The sequence below is a fragment of the Colobus angolensis genome, unplaced genomic scaffold (genome assembly GCF_000951035.1).
Source record: "Colobus angolensis palliatus isolate OR3802 unplaced genomic scaffold, Cang.pa_1.0 Scaffold4, whole genome shotgun sequence".
In the NCBI taxonomy this organism is placed as follows: Eukaryota; Metazoa; Chordata; class Mammalia; order Primates; family Cercopithecidae; genus Colobus; species Colobus angolensis.
This window is the reverse complement of record NW_012117376.1, coordinates 2,647,903-2,675,772: the sequence shown is the minus strand read 5'-3', so window position 1 is coordinate 2,675,772 and position 27,870 is coordinate 2,647,903. Positions and strand designations below refer to the sequence as shown.

General features: G+C 51.8%; 1 protein-coding gene across 3 annotated transcripts; it reads right to left on the bottom strand.

Moving 5' to 3' along the window:
- Positions 1-235: 235 nt before the first annotated feature.
- RSPO1 (R-spondin 1) lies at positions 236-23,760 on the bottom strand. Of its 3 annotated transcripts, XM_011955286.1 has the most exons (8): positions 23,403-23,760; positions 21,121-21,187; positions 20,676-20,854; positions 18,423-18,804; positions 5,386-5,577; positions 3,095-3,244; positions 2,615-2,803; positions 236-1,811 (listed from the first exon to the last, which is right to left on the bottom strand). In XM_011955286.1, exons 4-8 carry the CDS (start codon positions 18,514-18,516, stop codon positions 1,648-1,650), a joined length of 789 nt encoding a protein of 262 aa, XP_011810676.1. In that variant the 5' UTR covers positions 18,517-18,804; positions 20,676-20,854; positions 21,121-21,187; positions 23,403-23,760; the 3' UTR covers positions 236-1,647. The 3 variants fall into 3 exon arrangements, with proteins under 3 accessions (XP_011810676.1, XP_011810675.1, XP_011810677.1); XM_011955285.1 differs by lacking the exon at positions 20,676-20,854; XM_011955287.1 differs by lacking the exons at positions 2,615-2,803; positions 20,676-20,854.
- Positions 23,761-27,870: the final 4,110 nt, after the last annotated feature.

The window sequence follows — 27,870 nt, the reverse complement described above, 5'->3', positions numbered from 1 at the left end:
AGAGATGGGATTTCACCATGTTGGTCAGGCTGGTCTTGAACTCCTGACCTTGTGATCCACCCGCCTCAGCCTCCCAAAATGCTGAGGTTACAGGTATGAGCCACTGCACCCGGCCCAAAAATGTTAAATTAAATATGTGGCTCACATATTTCTATTGGACAGCAGCAATCTGTCTTAAATCCTTCTACCCATCCTTCAGCGTTAGGCTCAAATATCACATCCTCTGAGACACCTCCCTGAGAGAAAGTATTTTATTTTTATTCTGTTTTATTAACTTTCATAGCTATGCACAGATGCCAGTGGTCGCCTGCCCTTGGCACCATCCTTTTGTAGTTACATATGTGTTTGTACGATTCCTCGGTGCATGCCTATCTTCTTCCCCACCAACCTCTAAGCTCCACAAGAGCAAGGCCTGTGTTTGGCTCCTCCCTGGAAACCTAGCACCTGGTCCAGAGCCTGGCACACACTTCAGAATGCCACAAGGAGTTATTCCATCCACTGCCCTGCCTTTGGGCAGGACTGTCCCCAACCATCACTGGAAGCCTATGCACTCCCTTCCCCCGGCAGTGCCACTAGCCCTTCCGTATATAGATTCTGCCTCTCCCAGATGGAAAGTCCTCGTTTATAGATGACCAGAATTCCTCCTGCTGCAACATGGCTGGGGCCCTTTCTCCCATCCTTTAAGGGGAATTAGAGCAGCACTTCTCACATTTATATAACATGCCAATCATCAGGAATCTTGTTAAAATTCAGACTCTGGCTCACCAGGTCTGGAATGAGACCTGAGATTCTCATTCCTAACAAGCTGCCCTGTGACGACACTGCTGCCGGTCCATGCTCTGAGTAACAAGGATATAGACAGCCTGTTTACCACCCTCAGAGCAGCCCCTAAGTTTTCTTCCTTCTCTGCACGACCCTCTACTGAGCAGGCTATTTGGGGTCTCTTGAAATTCCCTGTCTCTTCTTGCTCCCACGCATACCTTACCAAACCCTCACACCCTGCAAAGGAATGTGGTGCCTGTGTCTACTGCTGTCGTTGATTTTTTGTTGTTGTTTTAATTTGAAATAAACCTTTAAGGCAGTTTTCAGAGTCAGGTTAGCCCTGATACATATCATGGAAGAGTAACAGTACTCTCCAACAATAAAGTCACACAGCTGGGAGTGCTGAACGGGATGGGAAGAAGGCTTCTCCCCAGGTCACCAGCAGTCCTCAAGCTTGGCTCCCATCTGCCACACTAGCTGGTCCAATCCCAGCAGCTTCTCCAGAAGGCTCCCCTCTGCAGTTTGGTCTCAGATGCTGGGAAGTGTTGTCTCTGACACGTCCACGGGGAGCTCCGGAAACCAAGAGTGTACTGCTGGACCCGAGGGATGGAAGTGTCTTCCGGTGGCCTCAGGTGTGTGTGTGTGTGTATGTGCGTGTGTGTGTGGTGTCTGTGTGTGTGTATACATGCACACACATGTGTGCAAGTATGTGTGGTTGTATATGTGGATAGGGGTTTGAGCGTGTGTGTCTTGTGTCTATGTATGCATGGATGGATTGGAGCGTGTGTGTATGCTTTGCCCCCGATGTTCCAGTTCAGGAAAGCTTTAATCACACAGAGCAGCACTGAACTCTTTCTGCATGGGCCTGGGGGCTGGACAGTGTCCCTAGGTGGGCCCTGCAGATGTGAGCGGCCCCACTGTCCCTTGCTGCTGCTGCTGCTGCCCCTTGCGTCTTCGAGAGCCAGTACCCGCCTCCTTGCTCTCCTTCCTGGCCAGGTTCCTGTTGGCATTCTCCCGCCGGCCCTGGCCTCCCTTCCTCCTCTTCTGCCCTGAAACAACCAGACAGCAGGAAGAATCAACAAAGGATGTGCAGGGAGCCCCTGGGCATGGCCACAGGCCCTAGGAGGGGAGTGTGAGGAAGCCGGAAGGGGAAGCAGGGAGGAGGCAGGGGAGAGGCAGGGAGGAGGCTGGAGATGCTGCCTGTAGATAATTGGGTCATGGTGACCTCCTCTGACAGCAGCCACTTCAGAGGACCCTGAGGCATGAGCACTGAGAGGCAGCCCAAGAGCCCTTTCGCTCCCCAACCCTCAAGGCACACAAGACATCATCCTCTTCCTCATGGGTTCCTCAGATCTTGGATCCCAATGGACCAAGAGCACTTCCCAGGTATTCAGTGCAACCCTCAGAACAGGCAGGACTGACCCCATCCCCTCCCTGCCACCAGCCACCTCTGGGGCCAGGCAAGAGCAGCAGCCACCTCCTTGCCAACTGCAGGCTGTGTGACTTTGGTGGAATCACTACAGCTCTCTGGGTCTTAGTGCCCCTTTCGCCCACCCATCTGGCCTCCGAGGGGCCTTCTAGTATGAACATCCACTAGCTCAGAAGAAATGGGGAAACTGGAAGGATATTGACCACAGAAGCTTCCAGCTTCCACCATGCAGAGTTCCGGGGCCCTGTTCTCTGCCAGGACGTGGCATCTGGATTGGACAGCATGAGGTCTTGAGTTGTGGGTGCCCCATCTGGCCTTGCCCTGAAGCTTTCTCCTGAACCGTGGGCAGGAAGCAGAGATGGTGGGACCTGCCATGGCTGGTGCCTGAGCCCTGACCCCAAGGAGGCAGAGGCTGCAGCTCACCCTCAGGACACGGCACCCTCCTCACTGTGCACCTCCGGGTCTCCTTGGTGTCAGAGCAGGCAGCATGGTCCCCTCCAGGGGCATTGAGAACCCTGCGTGTCCGCTCCTCGGAGCCCCTCCGGAAACCACAGAGCTTCTTCTTCTTGGAGCAGGGCCCCCATGGGGACCATTCGCTCATTTCACATTGCGCTGGCAGGAAGAGAAGGGAAGGGAGAGTAGGACAAGGAGGAGGGGATCATATCTCCTCCCCTGGCCCAGAATAGCCCAGGGGAGCATCTCCCACCTGCCTTCTGCCTGGACCTCAGGCTGCAGGTATCTTTAGTCCAGAGGGCAGAAGAGTCCTTGGAGACCCGGAAAAGAGTGGTAGGGTAAGCTCTCCCTGCACAGTGCCCCAGACCACCCACTCTCTGGCCAGACCCTTACCCAGCCCCTCCTCCTGGGGCCCTGGACCCTCTGCCCACAGTGCCTGCCATGGCTTACCAGGACTACTGCACTCCATGGTGCCATTGGCAGCTGAGGAGCCCTCAGGACAGGCTGGATAGCAGCGGCCCTTGTGCAGGTACAATCCCTCCTTACACTTAGTGCAGAAGTTATGGCTGAAGCAGGCCTCACAGTGCTCAATCTTGCATTCTGAGGAGAGGACAAATTGGGGGCTTCTGGCCCAGCCTAGAGGGAACATTTCCCCTCATTTCCAGCCCCAACACCCTCCCTTGTGTCCACATCCACCTACATGGAGGGCAGGACCCTGGCCTAGAGCTGCAGTTACTGCAGAGGAATCTCGGGAGGAAAGGGAAAGGAAGGGCAGTAGCAGGCCAGGGAAGAAGAAGTTGAAATGGCTGCTCCTGAAGGCTGGCTCGGACTCTTGCCACCGTCAACCAACTCGAATATGAAGCCAGTCTCAGTCCCTGGAACCCAAGGTGAGGCTCAAGAGAGCAGTTTCAGAGGAGGAGGGTGGGGCCCTCTGGGCTTGGTGGGGGTGGGACAGGAGTGTTTCAGCATCTCACAGCATCCACAGGGCCACCCTAAACAGAGTCGAACTGAAGGGCAGAATGGCCCCCCAGAGAGTGGCTGTGTGAGCTCCTCTTCCCTCATTGCTGGGCATCTACAATACCCCAAACTGTGGTTCTCTTCCTGCCTGGGGCAGAAAGAATCAGCACGGAGGAGGGGGAAGCCATCCTCTGGCAAATTCCTCTCCCTCTGCAAGGCTGAGTTCCAGGACTCAAGGCTGAGTCCTTGGTAGGACTCCTGGGTCCCTCCCTGATTCCCTGCTGCCAGTTCTCTCCTCTGGGGGAATGGGAGCAGGGTGGGTCTTCCAGGGCTTGGCTGAAAGCAGGCAGGGTCTTTCACAATCTCTCCTTCCCAGAGTGCAGGCGGGGCTGACTTCCTCCCAGGCTCTGGCACCTGAAGCCCACACTGCCAGTTTCCTAGGAGCTGGCATAGCCAGGAGCTCCCCGCCCCAAGGACCCTGAGGACCAAGAGGGTAGCTCCCAGGGTCCCACCTCCATCCTCACAAACTCCCACCATCCTCCAGGCTTATCTCAGCCTCACCTCTCTCCTTCCCTTCTTCCTTCCCTCCCTGGTGCTCTGATTCCTGGGTTGGGTTGCCAGTCAAATAAGAACAAAAATAAGAACAATAGCAGCTACCATTTATTGAGTGCCAGACACTAAGGGCTTTACCTGCATGTCTCACAACAACCCTAGGGGGTAAGAACTCTTAAAGATGAGGCATTGAGAGGTGGAGACATGCTCAAGGTCACACAATGAAGAAGGAGCAGAGTTGAGCTCAGAACCCAGTCTAGTCTTGGACCAGTCATTTACCTTCCGGGCCTCAATGTTGTCAGCCCTGAAAAGGGTACCATCAGTTGTGTCCTGTCTCCCTTCCAGTGTTGTTGTGAGGCTCAACTGATATGAGACCTGCAAATGCATTCTAAATGGCAAGGCACTGAACAGGTGGTGGGGGCACTGGCATTGTCTCCCTGAGTGTGTTCACATGTGTCCCCCAGCACATCGCAGCTGCAGCTACAGAGAAGGGATGGAGATATGGCAGCGTGTGCCTTGGAGCACGTGGAGCTGTAGCCGGTGTGGAAATGAGGAGCCAGAAGACCAGGGAGCGAAGAGAGTGGAAGAGCAGGCTGCCTGAGCTTGGATTCCCCTCCAGCCCATGTGGAGTTAACAGTGGTTTTTAAGCAGAAGTGTGATGGGATGGGTTGTGTGTCTCAGAAATGTGATGGGATAGGAATAGATTCTGTGTCTTGGAAGTGTGATGAGATAGGTTGTGTGTCTCAGAAGTGTGATGGGGTAGGGTGTGTATCTCAGAAGTGCCTTTCTGGCTGCAGTGCAGAAGGTGGGTTTCAGGGAACCAGATGAAGGCTGGAGGACAGATGAACAGGCTATTGCAATGATCCAGGAGCAAGGTGCTGGGAGCCTGGGGAGGACAGTGGCAGTGAGGACAGACAAGAGATGACAGACAGGCTCTGATGATTGGATGGATGGGGTGGGAGAGGTTGGCACTCAGGGCTGTGGCTTGGGTGACAGGTTGGGACATGGAGGGTAACCTGTGGGAATACAGGTAGGGGCAGGTGCGAAGGGAGGAGACAGGGTTCCAGTATTTACACACCAAGGTGGAAGTGTGCGGCTGGATTATCAGAGCCTCATCTCCTCTCCTCAGAGCCCCCTCTGCTCCTCTCACCAGCCACCAGTGGTTCAAAGCACTATCCCCCAGTCCAGAGCTTCTAGTGCCCCCTGCCCCCGACAGCCCTGCCCACACTCACTGATGCACTTGTTCATGTCGGGGTTGCGGGCGTCGAAGTATCCAGGTGGGCAGGATGGCAAGCAGACGCCCACCTGGCGGATGTCGTTCCTCTCCAGCAGGATGAACAGCTTGGGCGAGCACTTGAGGCAGCCGTTGACTTCAGAGCAGAGCTCACAGCCTTTGGCACAGGCCTGGCTCCCCTCGGCACTGACTGCAAAGGTGGAGCAGGGATGAGAAGGCAGCTGTGGAGAGAACCTCACCTATCCAGATTCTGACAAGGATGGGAAGTGAATAGATAGGCGTTTCCTTCCACAGAAGGAATATGCTTCTCAGAAAGCACAGGCCAGGCAGGCAGCTCTCTGCAAGGCTGCTTTATACACCTTCCCAGTAGCTTTTCTCCAGAGAGCTAGCAACAGATGCTGACCCATGTGCCTCCCTAGCTCCAGGCACGACATGAGCTCACTCTCTAGGCCGGCTCCGCCATCCCCAGAGAAGCAACCCAAGCTGCACCCTTCCTGGAATTTCTCCACTCTCCCCAGAGCACAAAACAGTCAGCCTTAGGTATAGAAGGAGGGTTTTTTAAATTTCTGAGAAAGTTTTAAGGGCAAGAGGGATAAAGAGTGAAACAGAAAAGGAACACTTACCCAGAAACACAAAGACAACTGGAATAACCTATGTCTAGAACAGGGGTCTCAACCACGGATGATTTTGCTCCCTAGGGGACATTTGGCAATGCCTGGAAACCTTTTTGATGATCACACCTGGGGAAAGGGGTTGTTACTGGTATCAATTGGGTAGAGACCAGGGATGCTGCTAATCATCCTATAATGCATCAGGCACAGAAAAGAATCATTTGGTCCAAAATGTTAATGGCACTGAGGTTGAGAAACCCTGGCTCAGAATCATCCTTTGAAGCTGGGCATGGTGGCTCACGCCTGTAATCCCAGCACTTTGGGAGGCTGAGGCAGGTGGATCACCTGAGGTCAGGAGTTCGAGACCAGCCTGGCCAACATGGTGAAACCCCATCTCTACTAAAAATACAAAAATTAGCCAGGCATGGTGACACACGCCTGTAATCCCAGTTACTCTAGAGGCTGAGGCAGGAGAATCGTTTGAAACCGGGAGGCAGAGGTTACAGTGAGCTGAGATTGTGCCACTGCACTCCAGCCTGGATGACAGAGCAAGACTCCGTCTCAAAAAACAAACAAACAAAAAAGAGAACTATCCTTGGAGGCTTCGTGGTTTTCCATCCCAGCATTGAGTCTCAAGATCTTTGATCTCACTCACTTGTTTAATCCTCACGGAGCCCCTTCGATGGACCTTGCACAGTGTGAGCCCTGGGGACAGAGGCAGACAAGCCACTCTGTAGAGGAACTGAACTTTCAGTGGAGCAGACAGACCCACAAATAGGTGAATGTTGACAGTCACAGGGCCAAGCAATAGTGGAGCCAAAAAGAAGGAGGGAAACAAGCCACAAAGGAGGTGTCACTGAGGCCACATCTTAGATAATTTGTACAGATGTGTCCTTTAGGAAGCAGAATTAAGGGCACTCAGGGAGCAGGACCACAGAGGTGCAAAACGGGGGAAAGGTGGAATTGCAGATAACTTGGGGTGGAGATGGGAATAGGAGGGGAGTGGTGAAAGGTAAGGTTTTCTATCTTTATATCACGCTAAAGAACTTGAATTTGATCCTGCCAGATAGCATTTCCCAAAAAGTATTCCTTACAACTTGATTCCCCCAACCGTGAATAGGAAAATGTGGAGAAAGGCTACTGTGTCAGGTAAGACCAGGAACCAGTGGGTCAAATAAATCTAAACAGATTTCTTTACTGCAGGCCTAATGGAAGCTTTATTACTCTCCTGTGCACAGTGACTCTCTGAGTGGGGCACAGAGTGAACTGCATTTCCCAAGCATGTTGGCCACAGAACACTTGTTTTGGGACCTTCTCAGGCTGTTTAGACATCAGGGAGCCATTAGAACATGTTAAGCAGGGATGAGACCTGGTCCAATTTACATGTTGGGAAATTGTCTCTGGGAGCCAGGGTAGAGACCAGAGATGGAAGGACTGTTTGGAAGGAAGCTGACTAGATCATCCAGGTGAGAAAAGTGAGAACGTCTTAAAATTCTGTTCCACAGGGATAGAGGGAAGAAAGACAGATTTGAGAGATGCTTAGGAAAAGCAACCCGTAGGACATCGTGGCTAACAGGAAGAGAGGAAAGAGGCGTGGGGAGGAGCCTGGGGTGATTCCCAGATGTTTGGCCTGGGGTGTCGGTGAGCCGTGGGGCCAGACATGAAAAGAAGCCCATGGCAAGAGAAGCAAGTTGAGAGGGAAGGAGAGGAAGGAAAGTAGTTACATGGGATGGAGATGGGAATGGGAGTGGAGTGGTGAAAGGTAAGGTATTCTGTCTTTATATCATGCTAAAGAACTTGAACTTGATCAAGAAGGGCAACAAGAGCCAGGCAGCGGCTGGGTGCAGCAGCTCATGCCTAGAATCCCAGCACTTTGGGAGGCTGAGGTGGGTGGATCACCTGAGATCAGGAGTTCAAGACCAGCCTGGCCAACATGACAAAACTCCATCTCTACTAAAAATACACAAAATTAGCTGGATGTGATGGTGGGCTGCCTGTAATCCCAGCTACTCAGGAGGCTGAGGCAGGAGAATCACTTGAACCTGGGAGGTAGAGGCTGCAGTGAGCTGAGATCATGCCACTGCACTCCAGCCTGGGTGACAGAGCAAGACTCTGTCTCAAACAAAACAAAACAAAACAAGAGCCAGGCAGTGAGGAGCTGCAGATACAGGCATAAGGCAGAGAGCTGGGAAAATCAGAATAGAGATGGTGGGAGACGGTGCAGGGTAGTGGACCCAGAGCTCAGGTTTCAGAGTCATCAGGACCGGAAGCCAGATTCCCAGTCTGGGAAGTTGGGCAAAATACTGAATGTCATGTGCTTCCCTGAGAAGGGGAGATGAGGATGTCCACTCTGGACAGCTGCTGGGGTGAGTCTATGCTGCAGGAATCATTCCTGGTTTCAGAACAGGAGAACATGGAGGAGTTAGGAAGGAGAGCAACCGAAGGAAGGAAGATGATAACAAACACCAAATCATCACAACACAGCAATAACCACAGTGGTGGCAGTGTGTTACTAAATGTTGATCACTTACTCTGCGGCAGCAGTGTGCTCAGTGCTTGACAAGTATTAACTCATTTAATCCCTACAACAACCCATGAGGTAAGTACTATTGTTATTTATTTTTTTAGTTTATTATCTTTTTTTTTTTTTTGAGACAGAGTCTCGCTGTGTCATCCAGGCTGGAGTGCAGTGGTGCAATCGCCTCCCAGGTTCAAGCGATTCTCCTGCCTCAGCCTCCTGAGTAGCTGGGATTACAGGCACCTGCCACCATGCCTGGCTAATTTTTTGTATTTTTATTAGAGATGGGGTTTCACCATGTTGGTCAGATTGGTCTTGAACTCTCGACCTCAGGTGATCCACCTGCCTGGGCCTCCCAAAGTGCTGAGATTACAGGCGTGAGCCACCCCACTTGACCTATTATGCACATTTTTATAGATGAGGGAATGGAAAGGTAAATTACTTGAATAAAATTTCTCAGCCAGTATGTGTTTCAGGCAGAGGAACGAAGTTTAGGGAGCCCAGGGTAGGACAATATGAGGTGGCATGGAAACTATATATTTTTGGAAAATGGAATTCATGGGCCGGGTGTGGTGGCTCATGCCTGTAATCCCAGCACTTTGGGAGGCTGAGGTGGGCAGATTGCTGCAGCCCAGGAGTTCAAGACCAGCCTGGGCAACATAGGGAGACCCCTTCTCTATTACAAAAAATAATAATAGACTGGCCAAGGTGGCTCACACCTGTAATCCCAGCAGTTTGGGAAGCTGAGGCCAGGAGTTCGAGATCAGCCTGGTCAATATGGTGAAACCCCATCTCTACTAAAAATACAAACATTAGTTGACCGTGGTGGCACACACCTGTAATCCCAGCTACTCAGGAGGCTGAGGCATAAGAATCACTTGAACCCGGGAGGCAGAGGCTGCAGTGAGCCAAGATTACCTCTGCACTCCAGTCTAGGTGATGAGCGAGACTCTGTCTCAAAATAATAATCATATAAGATAAAAATAAAAATCACGATCATTCTTGTTGGTAGAATCATTGTATGAGCAAAAATACTCCAAATGTGACATTGAAGTTATGAGGGAGCCCTTCGGATTATTTTTCTACTCTGGGCCTTTATTCAGTTGTGTTACAAATTTACGAGTCATTATCTATTTTAGGCACCACTTCCACTTCAAAGATATTAAATCGTCTACGACGCACTGTTTTGATTTAATTCATTGTTGATGTGAATGCGCCTTCTAGGTTTCTGCCTTAGTTTCAGTAACGGCAGTTATCCCGGCGTCCCATTTGCAGCCCTCTCCAGCGATGCTGCCATACTCATTTCTTCCTTCATTATCACCCGTGCTAAGAACAGGTTTGCAAAACGCGCCCTTTCAGATCTGCTGCCCACCTTCCATTCCACTAGCAACAAGTCCCTGTGTACATTTTTCTTCAGTGCCGTCAATAGCACCGCAGAGAAAGTGTGGCATACCCGGGGAAGGAAATCTGGAATCAGGTCAGCATGGCGGGAACGTGGAGCGAGTGATGAGGCAGGAAGCTGGAGAGGGAAGCAGGGGGCTGAATGAGGAAGAATCCTGAGCCTGGATTAAGGAGTTCACACCCTATCCTGAAGGTCAGAAGGAATCAGTGGGAGGTTTACAACAGGAAACACAGTCAGGATTCCATTTTAGAAAGATCACTCCGTAGAGTGGAGAATGGATTGTCCGAGGGCAAGAGTGGAGACAGGAAGACTCCCAGGCTAGAACTCCAGTCCAGGAGAGCTGGGCTGAGCCAAGGAGAGGGGAGGGAGTAGACACACGTGAGATGGTCAGGCGGCAGGGTCAACAAGATGGGGCGAAGCATTCAACAAGAGGGAGTGAGGGGCAGGGGCAAGGTGACCTTGAGATGCTGGGCTTGTATAACAGCCCTTCCCCGGGAGAGGAACCACAGGAGGAGGAGGGGGTTTGGGTGGGAAAATGATGAGTAGCTAAGTATTAGATAAGTTGAGTTTGCGGTTGCTGTGGAACATCCAGGGAATGATGTCTGTTAGGCAATTGAACACGTGGGTCTGGAACTCAAGAGAACTATTTTGGCTGGAGATTGAGACGCGGAGTTCGCTTTTTCTTTTTTCTTTCTTTCTTTTTTTTTTTTTTTAAGAGATTTTTTTCTTTTTCTAAGAGATGAAATCTCACTCAGTTGCCCAGGCTGGATTGCGGTGTCACAAACATAGCTCACTGAAGCCTCAAACTCCTGGGCTCAAGTGATTCTCCTGCTTCAGCCTCCCAAGTAGCTACGACTATGGTCACATGCCACCATGCTTGGCTAAAGAGAGTTGGAGTTCTTAACATTGAACAGTCATCAAAGGCATGCCAGTCCATGAGATGGCAAGAAGAGTGGGTCTGGGGAGTGAGAAGAGGAACTGGACATTGAAGAGAAGGACAGATAAGTCTTTAGTCCACTAAGAGGCAGAGGAGGAGCCAACAGACAGGCAGGGGACACTGGGAAGCATATTGCATCGTGGGAGCCGAGAGAAGAGTGCACTCAGAAGAGGGAGGCATCAACAGGACAGTTGCTTCTGAGATGTCATGTGAGCCCAACTGGGTGGTGGCGGCCCTGGTAAATGCAGTCTCAGTGGGGTGATGGGGTGGACAGCAGGAGGCAGTGGTTCGGCAGTGAAAGGAAGGTCAGGAAGTAGAGAGAGGAAATAGCACCCCCTCTTTGAAGAAGTTGGCTGTTGGCTGGCATGGGGGCTCATGCCTGTAATCCTAGCACTTTGAGAGGCTGAGGCTGGAGGATTGATTGAGTCCAGGAATTTGAGGCTGCAGTGAGCTATGATTGAGCCACTGCACTACAGCCTGGATGACAGGGCAAGACCCTGACTCAAAAAAAAGAAGCTGATAGTTAGATCTGTGGGAGCAGGAGAGCCTGGGTGGTGCCTCAGGCAACACCTGCATTTAACAGCTAGGCAAGAGGAAACAGGGCTCCGGAAAGAAGTGGAGAAGGATCCCTGGAGAGCTGGGAGGAGACTGAGAGACAGAGGTGCCAGGAATCAGGTTGAAAAGGGAGAGATCTTCAGGGACCAGGGCTGGGAGGAAGCAAGGCCAGTGAGCTCTGAAGCAAATCTACAAGACTTGACTCTCAGTGGTCATTTATTAGGTGACCTTGAGAAGGGCAGTTTTGGTGGAGAGGTGGAGATGAGAGCCAAACCACAGTGGGCTTCGGAGTGAGTGGAAGGGAAGGAGTGGAGATAAAGCCAGGAAGGCAACAGGGAAAATCAGAGATCACAGACAGAGAAGGGGAGAGCATGGCTGGGGGTGGGGAATGTGATTACAAGAGTCAGAGGCAGGAGACATTGATGGAGTAGAGACCCAAGGACACGAGGAAATGGGAGCATCAAGATATAGGGCTCAGACGCTGAGGCTGGCCTTGGTTAGGGGGAGGGACCAGGGGCTGCAGTCAGGGACAAGGGGGTCAGCGAGCTGAGCTCCATGTGGGTTTGGGGGCTCAGAAGAGGAATGGGGGCTCAGTTACAGGTGGGGTCAGTTCAATAAGGAAAGGGATGTTTATCAAGGGGGACAGAAAGCACAGGATGTTCTCAGCTCAGAGAGGCAGTGAAGGGATCGGGGGACAGGAGAGGGGGCTCGACAATGAGAATGTGCCCTTGAAGGAAGGGTCCAAGGAAAATGGTTCATATTTGGGGGAAATGCATAATGATTCAGAGCAGGAAAACCAAGGCTTATTTATTCCACAGATGTTTACTGCACACCTCACAGGTGCTCAGGGCTCCTAGGAGCCGGAACGTGGAGGTATAGCCACAAAGGCCCACCCAGGACAAGGGAGGCAGGGCTGGTTACACATCTGGATATAGAGAGGCAGAGGGCACTCCGCGACCCAGAAGCCTAGGGGAGGAGGGCGTTCCACACAGGAGGAACAGCCAGTGCAAAGCCTCCAAGGCACTGAGTATCCTGGATCAACCATGACATGGAAAATAGGGCTTTATATAGCATGTGCCCGTAATTCCAGCTACTCGGGAAGCTGAGGTAGGATCACTCGAGCCTAGGAGTTGCAGACCAGCCTGGGCAACACAGCAAGATCCCACCTCAAAAGGAAAAAAAAGAACATAGAGCTTTATATATTCTCTCTCTCTCTCTCTTTTTTTTTTTTTTTTTTTTTAATGGAGTCTCACCCTGTTGCCCAGGCTGGAGCACAATGGTGCGATCTTGGCTCACTGTAACCTCCACCTCCTGGGTTCAAGCGATTCTCCTGCCTCAGCCTCCCAAGTAGCTGGGATTACAGGCATACACCACCACGCCCAGCTGATTTTTTGTATCTTTAGTAGAGACGGAGTTTCACCATGTTGGCCAGGCTGGTCTCAAACTCCTGACCTCGTGATCTGCCCGCCTCAGCCTCCCAAAGTGCTGAGATTACAGGTGTGAGCCACCATGCCTGGCTGAGCTTTATATATTCTCTGGGTGAGGAAAGCGACCAATGGAAGGGCATCGTTGGGTTGGTAGTTTAGAAAGCTCCCCTCTAGCTGGGCACAGTGGCACACGCTATAGTCCCATGTACTCAGGAGGTTGAGACAGGAGGATACCTTGAGCCCAGAAGTTTGAGACCAGCCTGGGCAACATAGCGAGATCAAGACCCTCTCTCTAAAAGAAAAGAAGGAACAAAAGCAAGAAAGTTCCCTCCTGCTGCTGCCTGTTATGGGGGTTGTGCAGGGGAAGTGGCCTTGCAGGGCTATAAGCCTGGCTGAGGAGGCCAGGTGGACTCTGAGGGTGAGGGGTGCTTGCAAGGGAGGGAGCCTCCTTCCTGGCTTCTTCAGCACCCCCAGCTCTGCCCTCCCCACCAACCACTGCCCCCCACCAACCCCACCTCCCTCAGCTCCCAAGCACCCTGCTCTCCAGCCCACTTCACTGAGCCAGCAGGGCAAGGCTGTGCCCTCAATTCCCCCCTCTCCTAGCCTCCTTCATCCTATGCAAAGCTCTTTTAAGTTGCTGTGGCTATGATGAGGCAATGCTCCAGGGCAGCTCAGCCCCACACCCCTTGAAGAATGGTTCTGGATCACTGCCCCTCCTCTCTAGGGGCTTCATTTCTTCCAGTTCCCAATTTCTTCATCGCCAGGAATCTTTCTTAAACTAAAAATCTGATTGTTTTACACCCCTTCCTCTTATCTATCAATAGCTCCCTATCACCTACAGAATTAAGACCCAGCTCCTTGCCTGACTTTAAAAGCTTTTGTGGGCTCATCCCATCCACCTTACCCCTCAGCACCACTCCTAAGCAATATCAAACCATTTTTGTTTCTCTGGACACGTCACACTATCTCACACCTGTGTGCCTTTGTTCAAGTTGGTCCTTCTGCCCAGAACACTCTCCACCTCCTTTTGAGTCTGACCAGCTCCCTCAAGCCTCAGAACTAAAGTCACCTCCTTCAGGAAGTCTTCCTGATCTCACCTCCCTGCAAAGTCTCAATGGAGTATTTCTACGTGTTCCCACACCCCTAGTACTTGAATCTCTCATGGCGAACGTCACTTTATATTGATATTATCTGCTAACGTGTCTTTTTCTCTCACTAGAAAGAGCTTCAGCAGGCAGAGCCCGTCATTTCTGAATGGGAGCTCAGTAAAGGATAAGGCTCCACAAGGTTATAAGGTTGAGGATATGGTGAGTGAGACAGAGGCTTGAGATGAGGGGTGGTGTATGGATGGGTCTTAATGAAGATTCACTACAGTGGAGGGACCAGGATGGAACATGCATAAGGGACTCAAGTGGGATGGGTCAGGGACAGTGGTGGATGGAGAGAACTCACCATGACCCAGAGAATGATGATCTTGGTTTTGGGGTGGAATCTAGTCTTGGAGGAATTGGGTTTGGTAAGAGAGACCTGAGTTCAGTTGGCGAGGGTAGGAGGATAGGGAGCAGGGCCTCAGCCAGGAGACTGAGGGAGTGAGTAGGCCAGGGCTCCTCTCAGGCCACACGCTGTCCCAGGAGGTGGATCTATCCCTGTGGCTTTCTGAGACCTGCACGTTCAGAAAGCCCTGGGTATGTCCTGCTGGTAGGACCCAGGATTCTTCTTTTTTTTGAAACCGTCTCGCTCTAGCACCCAGGCTGGAGTGCAATGGTGCAATCTCAGTTCACGGCAAACTCCGCCTCCCAGGTTCAAGCGATTCTCCTGCCTCAGCCTCCCGAGTATCCAGGACTACAGGTGCACACCACCATTCCTGGCTAATTTTTGTATTTTTAGTATAAACAAGCTTTCGCCATGTTGAGCAGGCTGGTCTCGAACTCCTGATCTCAGGTGATCCACCCGCCTCAGCCTCCCAAAGTGCTGGGATTACAGGCGTGAGCCACCGTGCCCAGCCAGACCCAGGATTCTAAACTAAGCTCTCAACTGTGAGCTTAGTTTAGATTCTCACTTTTTCTTACCTGGGCTGTTTGCCTCCCACCTCAAGCCACCTCCCCCACCCAGCAGCTGGGCTCTGGGCTCCCTGATGAAAGCCTCAGTGGCTCCTTACCCACTGTAGCTGGAGTCAGGCCAAGTCCAAACTCCTCAGCCTGGCAGGTGCGAAGAGCTTAATGACCTGACCTCTAACCTGCAGTGTCTTCTACCTGGACCTTCCCCTCAACCCCAGACAGCTTCCTTGTTCTATCCCAGTGGGTTCTGGATGGCTTGTTTAGCAGCAGAACACTTCTTTCCAACAGAAAACATATGAACACAGCTTCTCCAGTGGAAATCCTAGGGCTCCCCAGAACCCCCTTGATAATTCATTTCCCCAGCTACTCCTAGCTGCACCCCACTTCCTAAAGGAACACTCTGTGCCTCCTCCCAACTCCCCGGGGCTCTCCATGCCCTCAGGTTTTCTCCTGTGCAGCATTCCCGAAATGGATTGACATTCTGTCTTCCCCCACTCGCCTGCAGCCTCCGCGAGATTCATCTCTGCGATCAGGGCCAGCTCGCAGGATCTCAATAAACATTTGTGGAATGAGCCAAGGAAGGAATGGGGATTCAGTGAGGGATGAGGGACTGTAAGGCTGTCAGTGCAGCAGGGGCAGAGGCTCCAGATGGAGGATGGGGCCATGAGAAGAGGCACAAAGCGGGCTCCTGGCTTCTGGAGAAGTCAGGGCTCAATGAAGGAATGGAGGCTTCCTGGGAGGCAGGACTGAGACAGGGGGCCCAAGAATCAGAGAGGAGAAGGGGCTCAGGAAGGAGCACACTCAGTGCAAGGGATGAGTGGGAATGAGGGCTCAGGAAGGTGCAGGGACCCCAGATCGGGGTGAGGGCTAGCAAGAAGACAAGGGGCTTAGTGAACAGGAGTTCAAGGAGGGGCAGGGTCCTCAATGAATGGAGGAGGGGAACTTCAAGGGGACTTCACCACTCACAGCTAAAGGGAAGTTCTTTGCTCAACTTTTCTCGCTCCATGCAGGCAGACCATCACTCAGACTCTGAGATCAGACATGTCTGGCTTCAAAACTGGTGTATAATAGCTCAGAATGAGATTCAGATTGAGTGGCTTCTGGTGGCCCTCCTACCCTGAAGCTGAGGACTATCAGCCAGAGTCGACAGCCCTGAGGCTCATACACAGCACACCTACCCCCGTCCCCAGGTCCACCCGGTGCCCTTCCAAGCTTGTCTTGTCGAGAGGCCAGGCAAACACAGGTGTCTTGGTCTTCCTTCTTCCCTTCTCTACTTCCCTAGAATCCCTAAGGCAAAATGGTCTACACATTGTTTATATAATAATGATTTGCACCCAGAGTCTACACAGAACTTGATGTTTTACAAAGGTGTTAAAAATATGTACCTATTGAGGTGGGTGGATCACCTAAGTTCAGGAGTTCGAGACCAGCCTGGCCAACATGACAAAACTTTATCTCTACTAAAAATACAAAAAGTAGCCAGGCATGGTGACACGTGCCTGTAATCCCAGCTACTTGGGAAGCTGAGGCAGGAGAATTGCTTGAACCTGGGACGCGGGGGTTGCAGTGAGCCAAGATCGTGCCACTGCACTCCAGCCTGGGTGACAGAGCGAGACTCCATCTCAAAACAAAACAAAACAAAACAAAACTATATATATATATACCTATTATCTCATGTAAGCCTTACTATCCTCCTATACATTTCAGCTTCCTGATTGCAATGACTATGGCTGTTATGTGACAAGTATTGACAAACAGCACAACCTTCATCCCTCCCTGCACCCCTGAGCCTGTCTCCACACCTCTCCCAACCCTTGCCTCTTACCATCAAGGATATCTGTTACTCACATCACTTGGTAATAAAAACTGGCTCATGTGCTGCCATGGCTGTTAGATGTGGCCGTATGAAAAGCCAGCAAGCACGTCAAAATTGCTGCAGAAGATTTACCATCGCTGGGACCAGGCCCTTTCTGATGCCAAGTCTAGTACTTCCTTTCCTTTTCAATACAACAGACTTGAACTCAGGTCCTGTGACCTCTGTTTTAGCCGGGCATGAGGCTCTGCATGCGTGAGGGTCAGCGTTAAGCACACATGCACGTTGCCTGAATGTGAATGGTTCCTCCCATTCTCTCTCTCTCTGTCTCTCTCTCTGTCTCCCTTTCTCTCATTTCGGAAATAGAGGAGACTGATTATAAACCGCTAAACCGCATCTGGCCCATGGAGTCCAAAATACTGGCCACAACAGATGAGAAGGGAGGAAAATCAAGGCCTTGCTGCTGATTAAACCTAACTGTCTCTAATTGTTTGTTAAGCCAGGGATTTTCAGCTTCACCAGTTCTCTGAGCTTCTCTCCCTGGGCTGAGTCCTGGCCTTGGCTGCTCCCGTGGAGCCCCGGCAAAACCCCACTGCTTTTCAGCCTTCACTGGGGGCCCTCCGTCTGCAGGGAAACATGAAGCAAGGGGGGGCTGGGCTAGACTTCAGGAAGACCTCCTACCTGTGGGCACGGCATCTTCTCATGGCAGAGGTCAAAAGACAGATGAGGACTTGGGACTCTGGAGTCCCCCACCCTCTCCCTCGTGTGGGCCCCTCACACACAGTGGCCACCCCTACAGCACTGGGGCCCTAACACTGGAGACCTTAAGCAGAGGTTGAGGAGTGCCTATCAAGGGGCTGGAGACAGATGACCCTTGACCTCCATCAAATTCGGCTTTCAAGAAAACTGGGCCCACAGGCATTAGGAGACCTGGGTTCCAACATCGACTGTATCTCGTTAGACCTGTTTCTTCCCCTTTCTTAGCATCTGTACAATGATAGGATTTTGGTTTTCTTTTTAAGCTATGAGAACCCTCTCTTCCAATGACATCTCATGTGGACGCTCATTACCAAAAGCAGGGAAAAGTGAGACTGCTCTGGTTTGAAGGGTGGTCAGGCCAGACCCCTGCCTGCTTGTCTCCCCTTCGATGCCACTGTAGCTCCCTGAATCCCACTGGGCGTGGTTTAAAAGCCACAGCAGTGGACAGTCTCCTGACCCTCCCTACTCCACTGTTCCTGCCCCATGATCTGGGCAGGGGAAGCCCTGTTACCCAGTGCTAAGCTGTGCAGAGCTCCTAACCCAAAAGGGTTGATGGCTGCACTTTAGCCAAAAAAGGAGCCCCAGGGCAGGGGGTTTGGGGAAGCATCTCCATGGATACCACACAAAGCTGGTGTTATGTCAAAGCACATAATCCACAAAGGCGTAATCCACAAACTGGATCCTCACAAGAGAGGGGTTAATCTAGAAAGCAGAGTCTACAAAGGGGAAAACAGACAAAGTGAGTCATCTACAGAGTGGGTAATCTCAGCAAATTAATCCACCAACTGAATAATCCACAAACAGGATCATCTACTGAGTAATCTACAAAGCTGTAATAGACAGAGTGGAAATCTGCAAGGGTCACCATGGAATAAAACTCCTGAAGACCCCTAGTTCCCGGGTGGCCCCCTCCCACTTCCAAGGCCAGCTGTGGCCCACCATGCTCCATTACTCACTCCGCCTCTGCCTTTTCCCCTTGATCCCCCGGCTGCCGATGGTGAGGTGCGTCCAGCTCAGAACCAGGGCCACCACGCACAGCCCAAGCCGCATAGTCACACGCCAGCTCCAGGCCCCTGGTCGGAGGGGTGGTCTCAGGGAGGGTGGACAGCACACGGCTTTTGCTAACACCTCCGGGGCTGGGTCAGCAGCAGGAGGCCCAGGCCTGGGCCGTAGCCCAAATCCACCATAATCTCAGCTGGGGACAGAGAGGGTGTGGGGAGCCCAGTTCTCCATCAGCTCAAAGGGAGGTCCTCAAAGAGAGACTTCCTCAAAGGTACCTCAAAATATCACATGAGAGATCTTTTTGTCACATCAGCAGGGACTACTCCAAAAACCAACCTGTGAGGGGAGGAGAAAGAAGGGTTAATTCTGTAGTACTATGAACCCTCCCACCTATGCCTCCTGCCCTACCCAGAAGACTGGGAGCTCAAAATGTTTGGACGTTACAAGTTACCTACCTAGCACCTTTCTAGAAGAAATCCGCTCCTTTTCCTATCTTGCAGAACTCCCTAACCTGGGACTGGAGCCGGCAACCTGTGTAGCCAGAATATGGCGGACATTCAAACCAAACTTGTGGATCACTGATGATTTTTCAATAACGGGAGCCAGCTGGTCCCACCCCTGCTTCCTATTGTCCAGCTCTAACTGGAAGTCCTTCCTTAAGTCTACCCTACAGACCTCATGCTGCAGTAATAGCCTCTCTCTTGAAGAAGAGCTCTCTCTCTCTGTCCTTCCATGAGTGACCCCTCAGCCTTTTCTTCCTGGGGCTGAGTCACCCATGTGCCTTTCACCTGTCCTGGAGCTAGAGCTGTGGCCCCCGGCAAGCTGGCAGACTCTGCGTGGCCCTCTGGGCTTGGCGGGAGAAAAGGAAGTAAGGCTTCCCCCGGCCACAGAAACTCTGACACAGCAGGCCCGGCGGGCCTGGCCTTTGTGAGAGGATAAAAGAGGCAGCAATGCCCGCCCTGGCCAGAGACACAGAGAATGGGGATAATCCCCCAGCCCAGCGAGAGCCAGGTCTCTGGACCCGCTGGCCGGCTGGGGTGATGGGGGCAGGGGAGCCGGTCCCTCCCCTGAATCAGATGAGTCTGGGAAGTTGGACATCTGAGCCCAACCTGGGAGCGAGAATGAAAACCCTGCCTCCCCCTCACGGAATCGCACACTCATGCTCCAATGCTCCCGAGGTTCTTTCAGAGCAGCGGCCTGCCCACGCACACCCCACACTCTCCCACACACACCCACACCACAACAGAGCACGCAGGTCAAGAGCACAGAGGCTCTGTAGATGTCAGGGAGCCGTCACCTTCCCCTCCACTGGCTAGATGCCTTTGAACAAGTCAAGTAGCCTTGCTGAACCTCAGTTTCACATCTATAAAATGGGGACAAGCATGACTGTGTCACAGAGAGTTCAGGCTCAGGAATGAGAAGTCTGAGGTGCTGGAGTGGAGATGCCCCTCCCACCCCCATCCTAATCCTTTCCCCTCTAGGCTCTTCAGCGCTAGTCCACCCCCTCACCACTCAGGGAGGCCCCAGCAAAGCCCACCTGCACGGGAGATAAATCATTATCCCCTAAGGGAGTTCAGTACCTCCCTCCTTGGCCTCTCCCGCTGGCTTTGAAGGCCAGACACACTCAAGTGGTTAAGCTGCCTTTGAGAAGTGTTTACATGAGGCTGATGGATCCCACCTGGTGCTGTGGCCGGAGCCAGCAGAGATGCCCCCAGCCACCCCCAAATGCCCGTCAGCTGCCAACCCCTGCACGCCCCTCCAGTACTCCCTGCCTGATTTACCAAAGTATTTGTATCCTCCCCAGCCCCCACTACACACTTCTATCACCCACAAATTATAGATGTCCAGTTGAGTTTATCAAACTGGGGTCTTCAGGCCCAAGAATGTAGTCTCAGAGGCTGGCTGTACAGCGTGATAGTCACGGACATAAACTTCAGAGTCAGACTGCCTGGCTTTGAATTATTGGCTCTGCTACTTATTAGCTGTGTTACCTTGCTTAGCTGGTCTGAGCCTGTTTTCTTATCTGAAAAAAGGTTATTGTTGTTTATAACTTAATACATAAATCTGCTTAGAATGGTGCTGGGCACATAGTGATGACTCAATAATATTTGCTGTATTTGTTGTGATCAAAGCTTCATTTTGTGTCTATATTCTAATGATCATTCAAAAGGCAATATGAACATGTTCTGTATCATCTGGATACTAACCTTAATACTGGGCATTGTTATGCAATTTCCATATTTGCATTTATCTTTATGGTTGATTGCCTCGACACCAAGGCGATCACTCAAAGTGATAGGATTTGCCTTTAATTGCAGCATTTCTCAGACTAAGGTCTGAGAATCCCTGGCAGATCTGTTCCATGAATCCTTACAGTTGACAAACACTGCATCAGACAAACTTGGTGTTAACCCTGGATCTGAAAGACTTTGGACTCACTGCATGATCAATATCCCTGGCGTTTTTGGGGGGCACAGAATTTCCCTTATGTATCTCTGCATTCCTTGTGCCCACCTGTCATGGTGCCTGGCAATTGAGGGTGAGTGCTCAGCAAATGTTAGCTCCCTTCTTTTTCCTCCCTCTCCTCTCCCTCTGAATTCCTTCTCCATCCTCCCAGGTCCTAGTTTTCAGCTTGACCCCTGCCACACTCACCCAGTCCTTGCCAGCGTTGATCTTCTGGCCCACTCCCACCTGAATCACCAGGAAACCACAATCTCAGCTGGGAAATCGTAAGGAGGATCCAGATGTAAATTTCACTGAAGCAAGTGACACTGGCCTCCCTCACCTCTGGGATGGGAAGAGTTGCAAGCACTTTTTGAAAAGGTACATATAGAATCAACCCTGTAAAGGGGCTAAGAGTTCCTCTATACCAGGGGGTACAAATGACATGTACGATTGAAGCTGGATGTGGAGGGGGTAAACTAGAGGGTAAATGACCCATCTAAAGGGAGCATATGCCATTCAGCTCTGACTGATTGTTGACAGATCTTCTGATTTTTCAAAAGAGGAGTGGAAAATCCAGGATCTTATATGAAATCTGATTTGAAATGCTGGACAGGTCTTAGACTAGGAACCCTGCAGCACCAAGCCCCAGAGGGCCACAGGTCCCTGCCTCAGTGGCTCCACGTTCCTGCATCTCATCCCTGACCCCATATGTGCACACACAGGCATGCACACTTGCAGACACGGATAGCATGGACTAGGGCTGAGAGAGGAGATAGGAGCTGACGACTCCCTTTTAAGCAGCCTGCCTCATTTCTCTTAGAGTTCTCTGTCTGATTTCCTTTGGGCCTTGGGTTATATGGCACTTGCAGTTTATGTTTTGAGGTCCGCTCTACACAGATAGAATGGGGACTGCTGGTAGTGCCTCAGGTATTGGTAGGGGTAAGAAAGGGTATTTCTCTCTGCCACTGTGGGGGGTTAGGGATTCACACTTGTTAGATGCCTCCCTCCACCTGCCATGTGCCAGGTCTTCCTTTACTCCTCACAATGGAAGGAGGAAGGTAGAATTATTTCCATTTTACAGTGGGGGAGACCTGGCCCTGAGTGGTTAAGGGTCAGGGGTTACAGACCTAGTTAGGGACCAGCCCTCGGGTTTGCTACCCAGGATTGGGTGTGGGGAGGGCAGGGCAACCCGCAGGGAGCTGCGGAGTGTGAGGCACAATCCAGCTTGGGGGGTGGACCTGCAAAGTGGGGACGGTGCTGGGGGCAGAGGCAGGGCTGGGACGGAAGACCGAAGAGAGAGGCCACATGGGCCTCAGAGGGGAGGACACAGGTGGGGAGGGGAACACAGCTGGAGGTGGAGCTGAGGGCAGAAACTCAGCCCAGGGACGGGGCTGGAATCACCTTCACCTTCTTGCCTGCAACACCTTCAGAATAAAGTGGTACTCCATCAGGTGTCCGATACAGACCCAAAAATGTAAACTATCCAGATAATTTCTCATTAGCCCTCCCCGGGCGGGCTGCGGGCTGCAGAGTTTTGGCCGCCTAGCAGGCTGGCAGGCAGGGGCAGAAGAATTGCGGGCGGGGGGCGGGACCAAGTATGTGCCTGTCCGACCTGTCGGGATTAGCCTGTGGGTCGGAGCCAAGCCAGGTGCGGGGGCCATGCCCCCGCCCCCAAAAGCAAGGGCAGCGGTGGATGGCTTCTTCAACCCTCCATCACCCCCGCAAGCGCGCACATTCTTATTCCCTCCCCCACCATCCCACAGAGGCCCCAACAGGTGCCGAGGGAGACGCAGACCTGGGGTCCCCCGGCTGGCCCTCAAGAGCCAAGAGAGCTGTCCACGTCTGAAAGGCCAGTTTCACAAGAAAACTCCCGCCCCCCAAGCACCCTCACCCCAAGTCCGTCCCGGCCCTCCTGGGAGTCCCGGGCGAACACAGCTTCCACCTCTCCCCAACTAAGCGATACCTTCGGTTCCTGAGCGCCAGACCCCGAGGGCCAGGGAGCCGCGCCACTTCGCTGCGCACCGGGGGCCGCAGCGCATGCCGCCTGCCACGTCGAACCCAGGCCCAGGCTGTGGACTGGGGTGGGGGTTACCAGAGACCGTGGGGCTTGGGGGAATCCAAACCAGTGAGACCGGGGATCAAGAACTTCTGGATTGGAGGCGGGGTGTAAACAGGGCTGGTGGACTTGGAGAATTCAGGACTGCAAGTGAGGACGATCACCCGGGGCTGCGGGATGAAGGGGGGAGTTCGAGGGGAGGGGTTGCCTGCTGGATTGAGGGCCGACGGGGGCGGCAGACTTGCAGGAAGGGGTGCAGGAGGTGCCTTCTCCCAATCACCGACCGGAGAGCGATCTCATTCCCCTTCCTTTCGCTGTCTCCCCCTCTCCCCGCACCCAGCTCGAACCAGCCCCGACGGGTGGGCCCGCCGCGCCCCAGCTCCCGGAGAAGGGGGCGCTGGGAGGAGGACGGCGCAGCTACGAGGGGACTCACCTTCGTGCTGCCAGTCGCGGCGGGGGCAGGCCCGGGAGGGGCGAGGGCGCGGCCCGCTCACCCGCCCGCTGCGGGACTGTCCTGGGCGCCCGGCTCGCCTGCGCTCCGCCCGCCCGTTCCCAAGTTGCTCAATCTGCGGACGGCTCACGCCCTCGGGGCCAGCGCCCCACCCGGCGCATCGGTCCTCCGGGGCGGCCTGGAGCGGCCCTGGTTCTCTGCAGCACCCGATCGAATGCCCTACTCTGGTCGGTCGCTCCGGGCTCTCTGCCCTGCGCTGGTGCTCTCCGTCGCGCCTCCGCTCGGCCGGAGCTCCCAGCCCGGAGAGGGGCCAGTCCTCTGCGAGCACGAGGGAGGGAATCCCCCCCTTCGCAGTCCCACCCGCGAGCCGGCCCCCCTTCCAGGGATCCGCAAGAAAAAATGGACTGGAGCGCCGGCCCGGGAGTCTGCACGTCCTTGCCCGAAGCTGGCGCCCTGCGCTCCGAGCGCGGGACTGGCAGAGGGACAAGTCCCCGGGACCGTGGGGCAGATCCTCTGCCTTTGTCCCCTGCCCCGCCCCGCGCCCCAGGGATTCCACACAGCCAGAGAACCCGCAACAACTCCGCTAGCGCAACAACTCCGCTCATCTTGGGGTCAGAACTGGGGCCGGAGACCCTCATGAAAACCCCAGTTTCCCCATCAGGAACCTGGAAAGGTGGTCCAGAGCCTAGTGGTCCTGACCACACCCTCTCCCCCTTCAGGGTTAAATCTGTGCATCTTCCCAGTACAGAAGAAATACCAAGGCTATCAGATCCTGGGCACCGAGGTGAGGACACCTCCAGAGGCAGCTGGTAGGTGAGAGTGAGGGAGATCATGGAATAACACTTAGATTCTTGTCTGGCTCTATCACTTACCAGCTGTGTGGTCATGCCTAGGTTACTTAACCTCTCTGAATCACAAGGTTTCATCTGTTTTGAGGGTTCAATGAAATGAAGGCTACAAACTCCTGGTTAATGGTAGGAACTCCATAAATGTTTGTGGAATGAGTCTTAAACAGCTACAGACACCTGCAGTGACGCAGATGATGTTGAAGTCAAGCCTGAAGAAGGGAGGGAAGGAGACTCACTTCTTAGAGTGGCAAACAGCTGTTCTCCAGCTTCACTTCAGATTGGGAAAGGAAAATGGGCTAAAACTATAGTTAGTGGGAGTTAAGCTAGAGCAGAAAAGATGTACTGATTGTGTGTGTGGGGGGGGTGAGTAATCAAGACAGGCTGTGGAATCTCCCTCTCAGGAGAGAGGTGGGGACCCTGACTATTGAGTTTAAGGGCACAGGGTCATTTACGATGACAGGAGAATGGATGTAATGACCCCTAGAGTGTCCCTATGACCAGGGAACAGGGATGGTGGGTAGCCAGAAAAAGTGGAGCAGTTGGGTCCGAAATGCCCAGTGTCTGGGTTCATTCAGCCAGAGCATTGCCAAGTTTGCAGGAGGCAAACAGCCATTTCCGAGTTGGTCCAGGGGCCCCCTCCAACCTCCAACCCCCTCTCAAGTCCCTCCCCTCTCCCCTCTGCCCTGAGCCTTCCCTGCATCTAACCGGCCCTTGGCTCTGCTCCGTGTCTAATCAAACAGCCCCAAATGCCGAAAACTCAATGTTTATTTTATTTTATTTTTTTACACACTTGCATAACTCTCTGACAAGCCACGCCAGGCATTGGGCTTTTTGTTTGGTTTTATTTTGTTGCATTTAGGAAAAAAGAGAGAGAGAGAGAAAAGAGAAGAAATAACACAAACCACACAGCCCTAGAAGCTGTCCTAGGCCAGGCAGTGGGCTCGGGTTTCCTGCCTGAGGAAAAGTCTGTGGAAGTTGGGGGGCCTAGCTACTAGGCTCAGGAATGAGTGAGAAAGGGAAGAAAGCCACCTGGGTCACAGAAGATAATGAATTAGAACCATGTGACAATAACGGGTGAATAAGAAAGAATGTTTCTTGTGCACCTAATGTATGCCAAGCTCTGTGTTTTGCATATATATTCTGTTACCTAATTTCGCAACCATTGTAATTCCTTTCTTTTTTCTTTTTCTTTTCCCCCCCATTTTTCTCATAAATGTAAATTCAGAGCCTCAGAGACAAGTCAATTGCTCAGAGACACACAACCTGCAAGTGGCCAGCCCCGTTCAGATTATGCCAAATGAGTAGTTTCCCTGGGAAAGTTGTGTTGCTCTAAATTTGCATATGCTGTGCATTCTGCTTAGAAATGTCTTTTTCTCTAATCCTTCTTGTGCCATCCTTCAAAAGGTCTGTACCAAATTTCGCCTGACCACCTCAAAAGTCAGCCTCCAAACCTTGTGTAGACCTGTACATCACCCATCATTGGTCAATGATGGTCTCTTCTACTGCTGTGTGGGTTCCTTACGGTCAGGGACTGTGTCTGATTTGTCTTTATGATCCCAGCACCATGGACATACTTAACCAACATTCAGTAAACCGAACCTCCAGATGACCAGGACTGTACCTTTGTAAGTCCTGCAGGCTTACTCAGATGATGTTCCAGGTCACTATCTATAATTACTCAGGCCAAGATCATCATTCTCATTAGAGACCAAAGGTCAGTGGACCCGGGCCAGGGTTGTAGCTCCTAGAGATTAGGAAAGTTCCTCACACTTTATGTCACTTTGCAAGACAAGAATTATTTGACCACCTTCATTGTCACTGTATCACAATACTTTCAGCTATAAGAAATAGAAGACCAGTTCAAACTAGCTTAGACAATAGGAGTGAATTATTATTTGAACATCAAGAAGGGCTGATATAGGAATGGTCTAGTAACTCAACAACCCCATCAAGAATCAAGTTCTTTCCCATATTTTCATTCTAGCATCCTCAGTGTGTTGGTCACAGCCCTCATGAGAAAAGATGGCTGCAGGAGCTCCAGACACCACATCTTCACCCACCAAGTCCAGCAATTAAGTCCAGCTGTCTCTTTTTAATAGTTAATGGGATTACATGCCCACCAATGAACCAATCACAGACAAGAGGGATCACGCTGCTAAAATTAGTTTAGACCAGTAAGGATTTACCTGAATTACCTGTGGAAGGGTCTTCACAGACAAAAGCAGAACTCTGTCAGCACTGAGGAAGGGCTTTTGAGTTGGAAACTAATGGCATCTGTGATCATTACTGTTAATCTAGAAAAAGTTGACTTTGTTATGGTCAATTTACAGGCTCCCCTGCAAACTCTAGTCTTCATAACTCTGTTGTTCTCTGAAATCTATCTTTCTTTCTCTTTCTTTCTTTCTTTCTTTCTTGCTTGCTTGCTTGCTTTCTTGCTTTCTTTTTCTTTCTCTCTCTCCTTTCTTTCTTTTTCCTTCCTTCCTTCCTTCTCTCTCTCTCTGTCTCTCTCTCTTTCTTTCTTTCAGAAGAAGAAGAAGTCTTGCTCTGTTGCCCAGGCTGAAGTGCAATGATGCGATCTTGGCTCACTGCAACCTCAGTCTCCCAGGTTCAAGCAATTCTCCTGCCTCAGCCTCCCAAGTAGCTGAGATTACAGGCACGCCACCATGCCCAGCTAATTTTGTGTGTGTGTGTGTATTTTTAGTAGAGACTGGGTTTCACCATGTTGGTCAGGCTAGTCTCGAACTCCTTATCTCAAATGATCTTCCTACCTCAGCCTCTCAAATTGTTGGGATTACAGGCATGAGCCATTGCCCCGGCTAGATCTTGTCATCCTTTCTTTCATGGAGGCAATATAGCATAATAGCTAAATGCATGGACACTAGAATCGGCCCGAGTTTGAAGCCCATCTCTATCACTGACTAGCTTAATGTCCTTGGGCAAGTCACCTCACCTCCCTGAGCCTCAGTTTCTTCATCTGTTAAATAGGTATAGTAACAATATTAACCCACCACAGTTCTTATAGGGATGACCTAAGATAATGTATTTAAAGAGCTTAGCACAATGTTAGGAATTATAGTAAGTACTTAGTACATGCTGGCTCTTCTTATTAGCTACAATTTGGTTAGTGCCTTTATTAGATATCAACTGAGCACTATTGCATCCCAGGCACAGGGCTGGAAATGGAGGTTAGAGAAATGAGTATCATACTGCCTGTCTTCCTAAGGAACTCCTGGTTTAGTGAGGAAGGCAGACTCAAGAGCCTGGTGAAAGGGTAAATGAGGCAGAGTGGTGGGACAAAGTAAGGGGTAACCGCGACTCCTTGAGGGAATCTGAGAAGGCTTCTTCAGGGAAGAAATGCTTGAAAGATTTATTGGCATTTTCTAGGCACACATGATCAAAAGGCATTCCAGGCAGAGGGAATGGCAGGTGCAAGGGCCCGGAGGCCTGCTGCATCATGTTGCCCTTAGTGCTATAAGTAGTTCTGTGTTGTGGATATTTTGGATGAGAGAGGTGGAGAGGTGGGGAAGAGGGCAGCAGATGGGGTCTTTCCAAAAGGACCTTATGGTACCAGGCCAAAGAGCAGGAACTTTACCTTGAGGGCA

Excerpts from the sequence above, each read along its gene's own strand:
- RSPO1 (XM_011955286.1), bottom strand. The coding sequence starts at position 18,516 with ATGCGGCTTGGGCTGTGCGTGGTGGCCCTGGTTCTGAGCTGGACGCAC. Across the intron at positions 2,804-3,094 it reads CATGGAGTGCAGTAGTCCTG|CGCAATGTGAAATGAGCGAA; the intron begins GTAAGCCATGGC and ends TCTTCCTGCCAG. Across the intron at positions 1,812-2,614 it reads GAGGGTGCCGTGTCCTGAGG|GGCAGAAGAGGAGGAAGGGA; the intron begins GTGAGCTGCAGC and ends TGGTTGTTTCAG.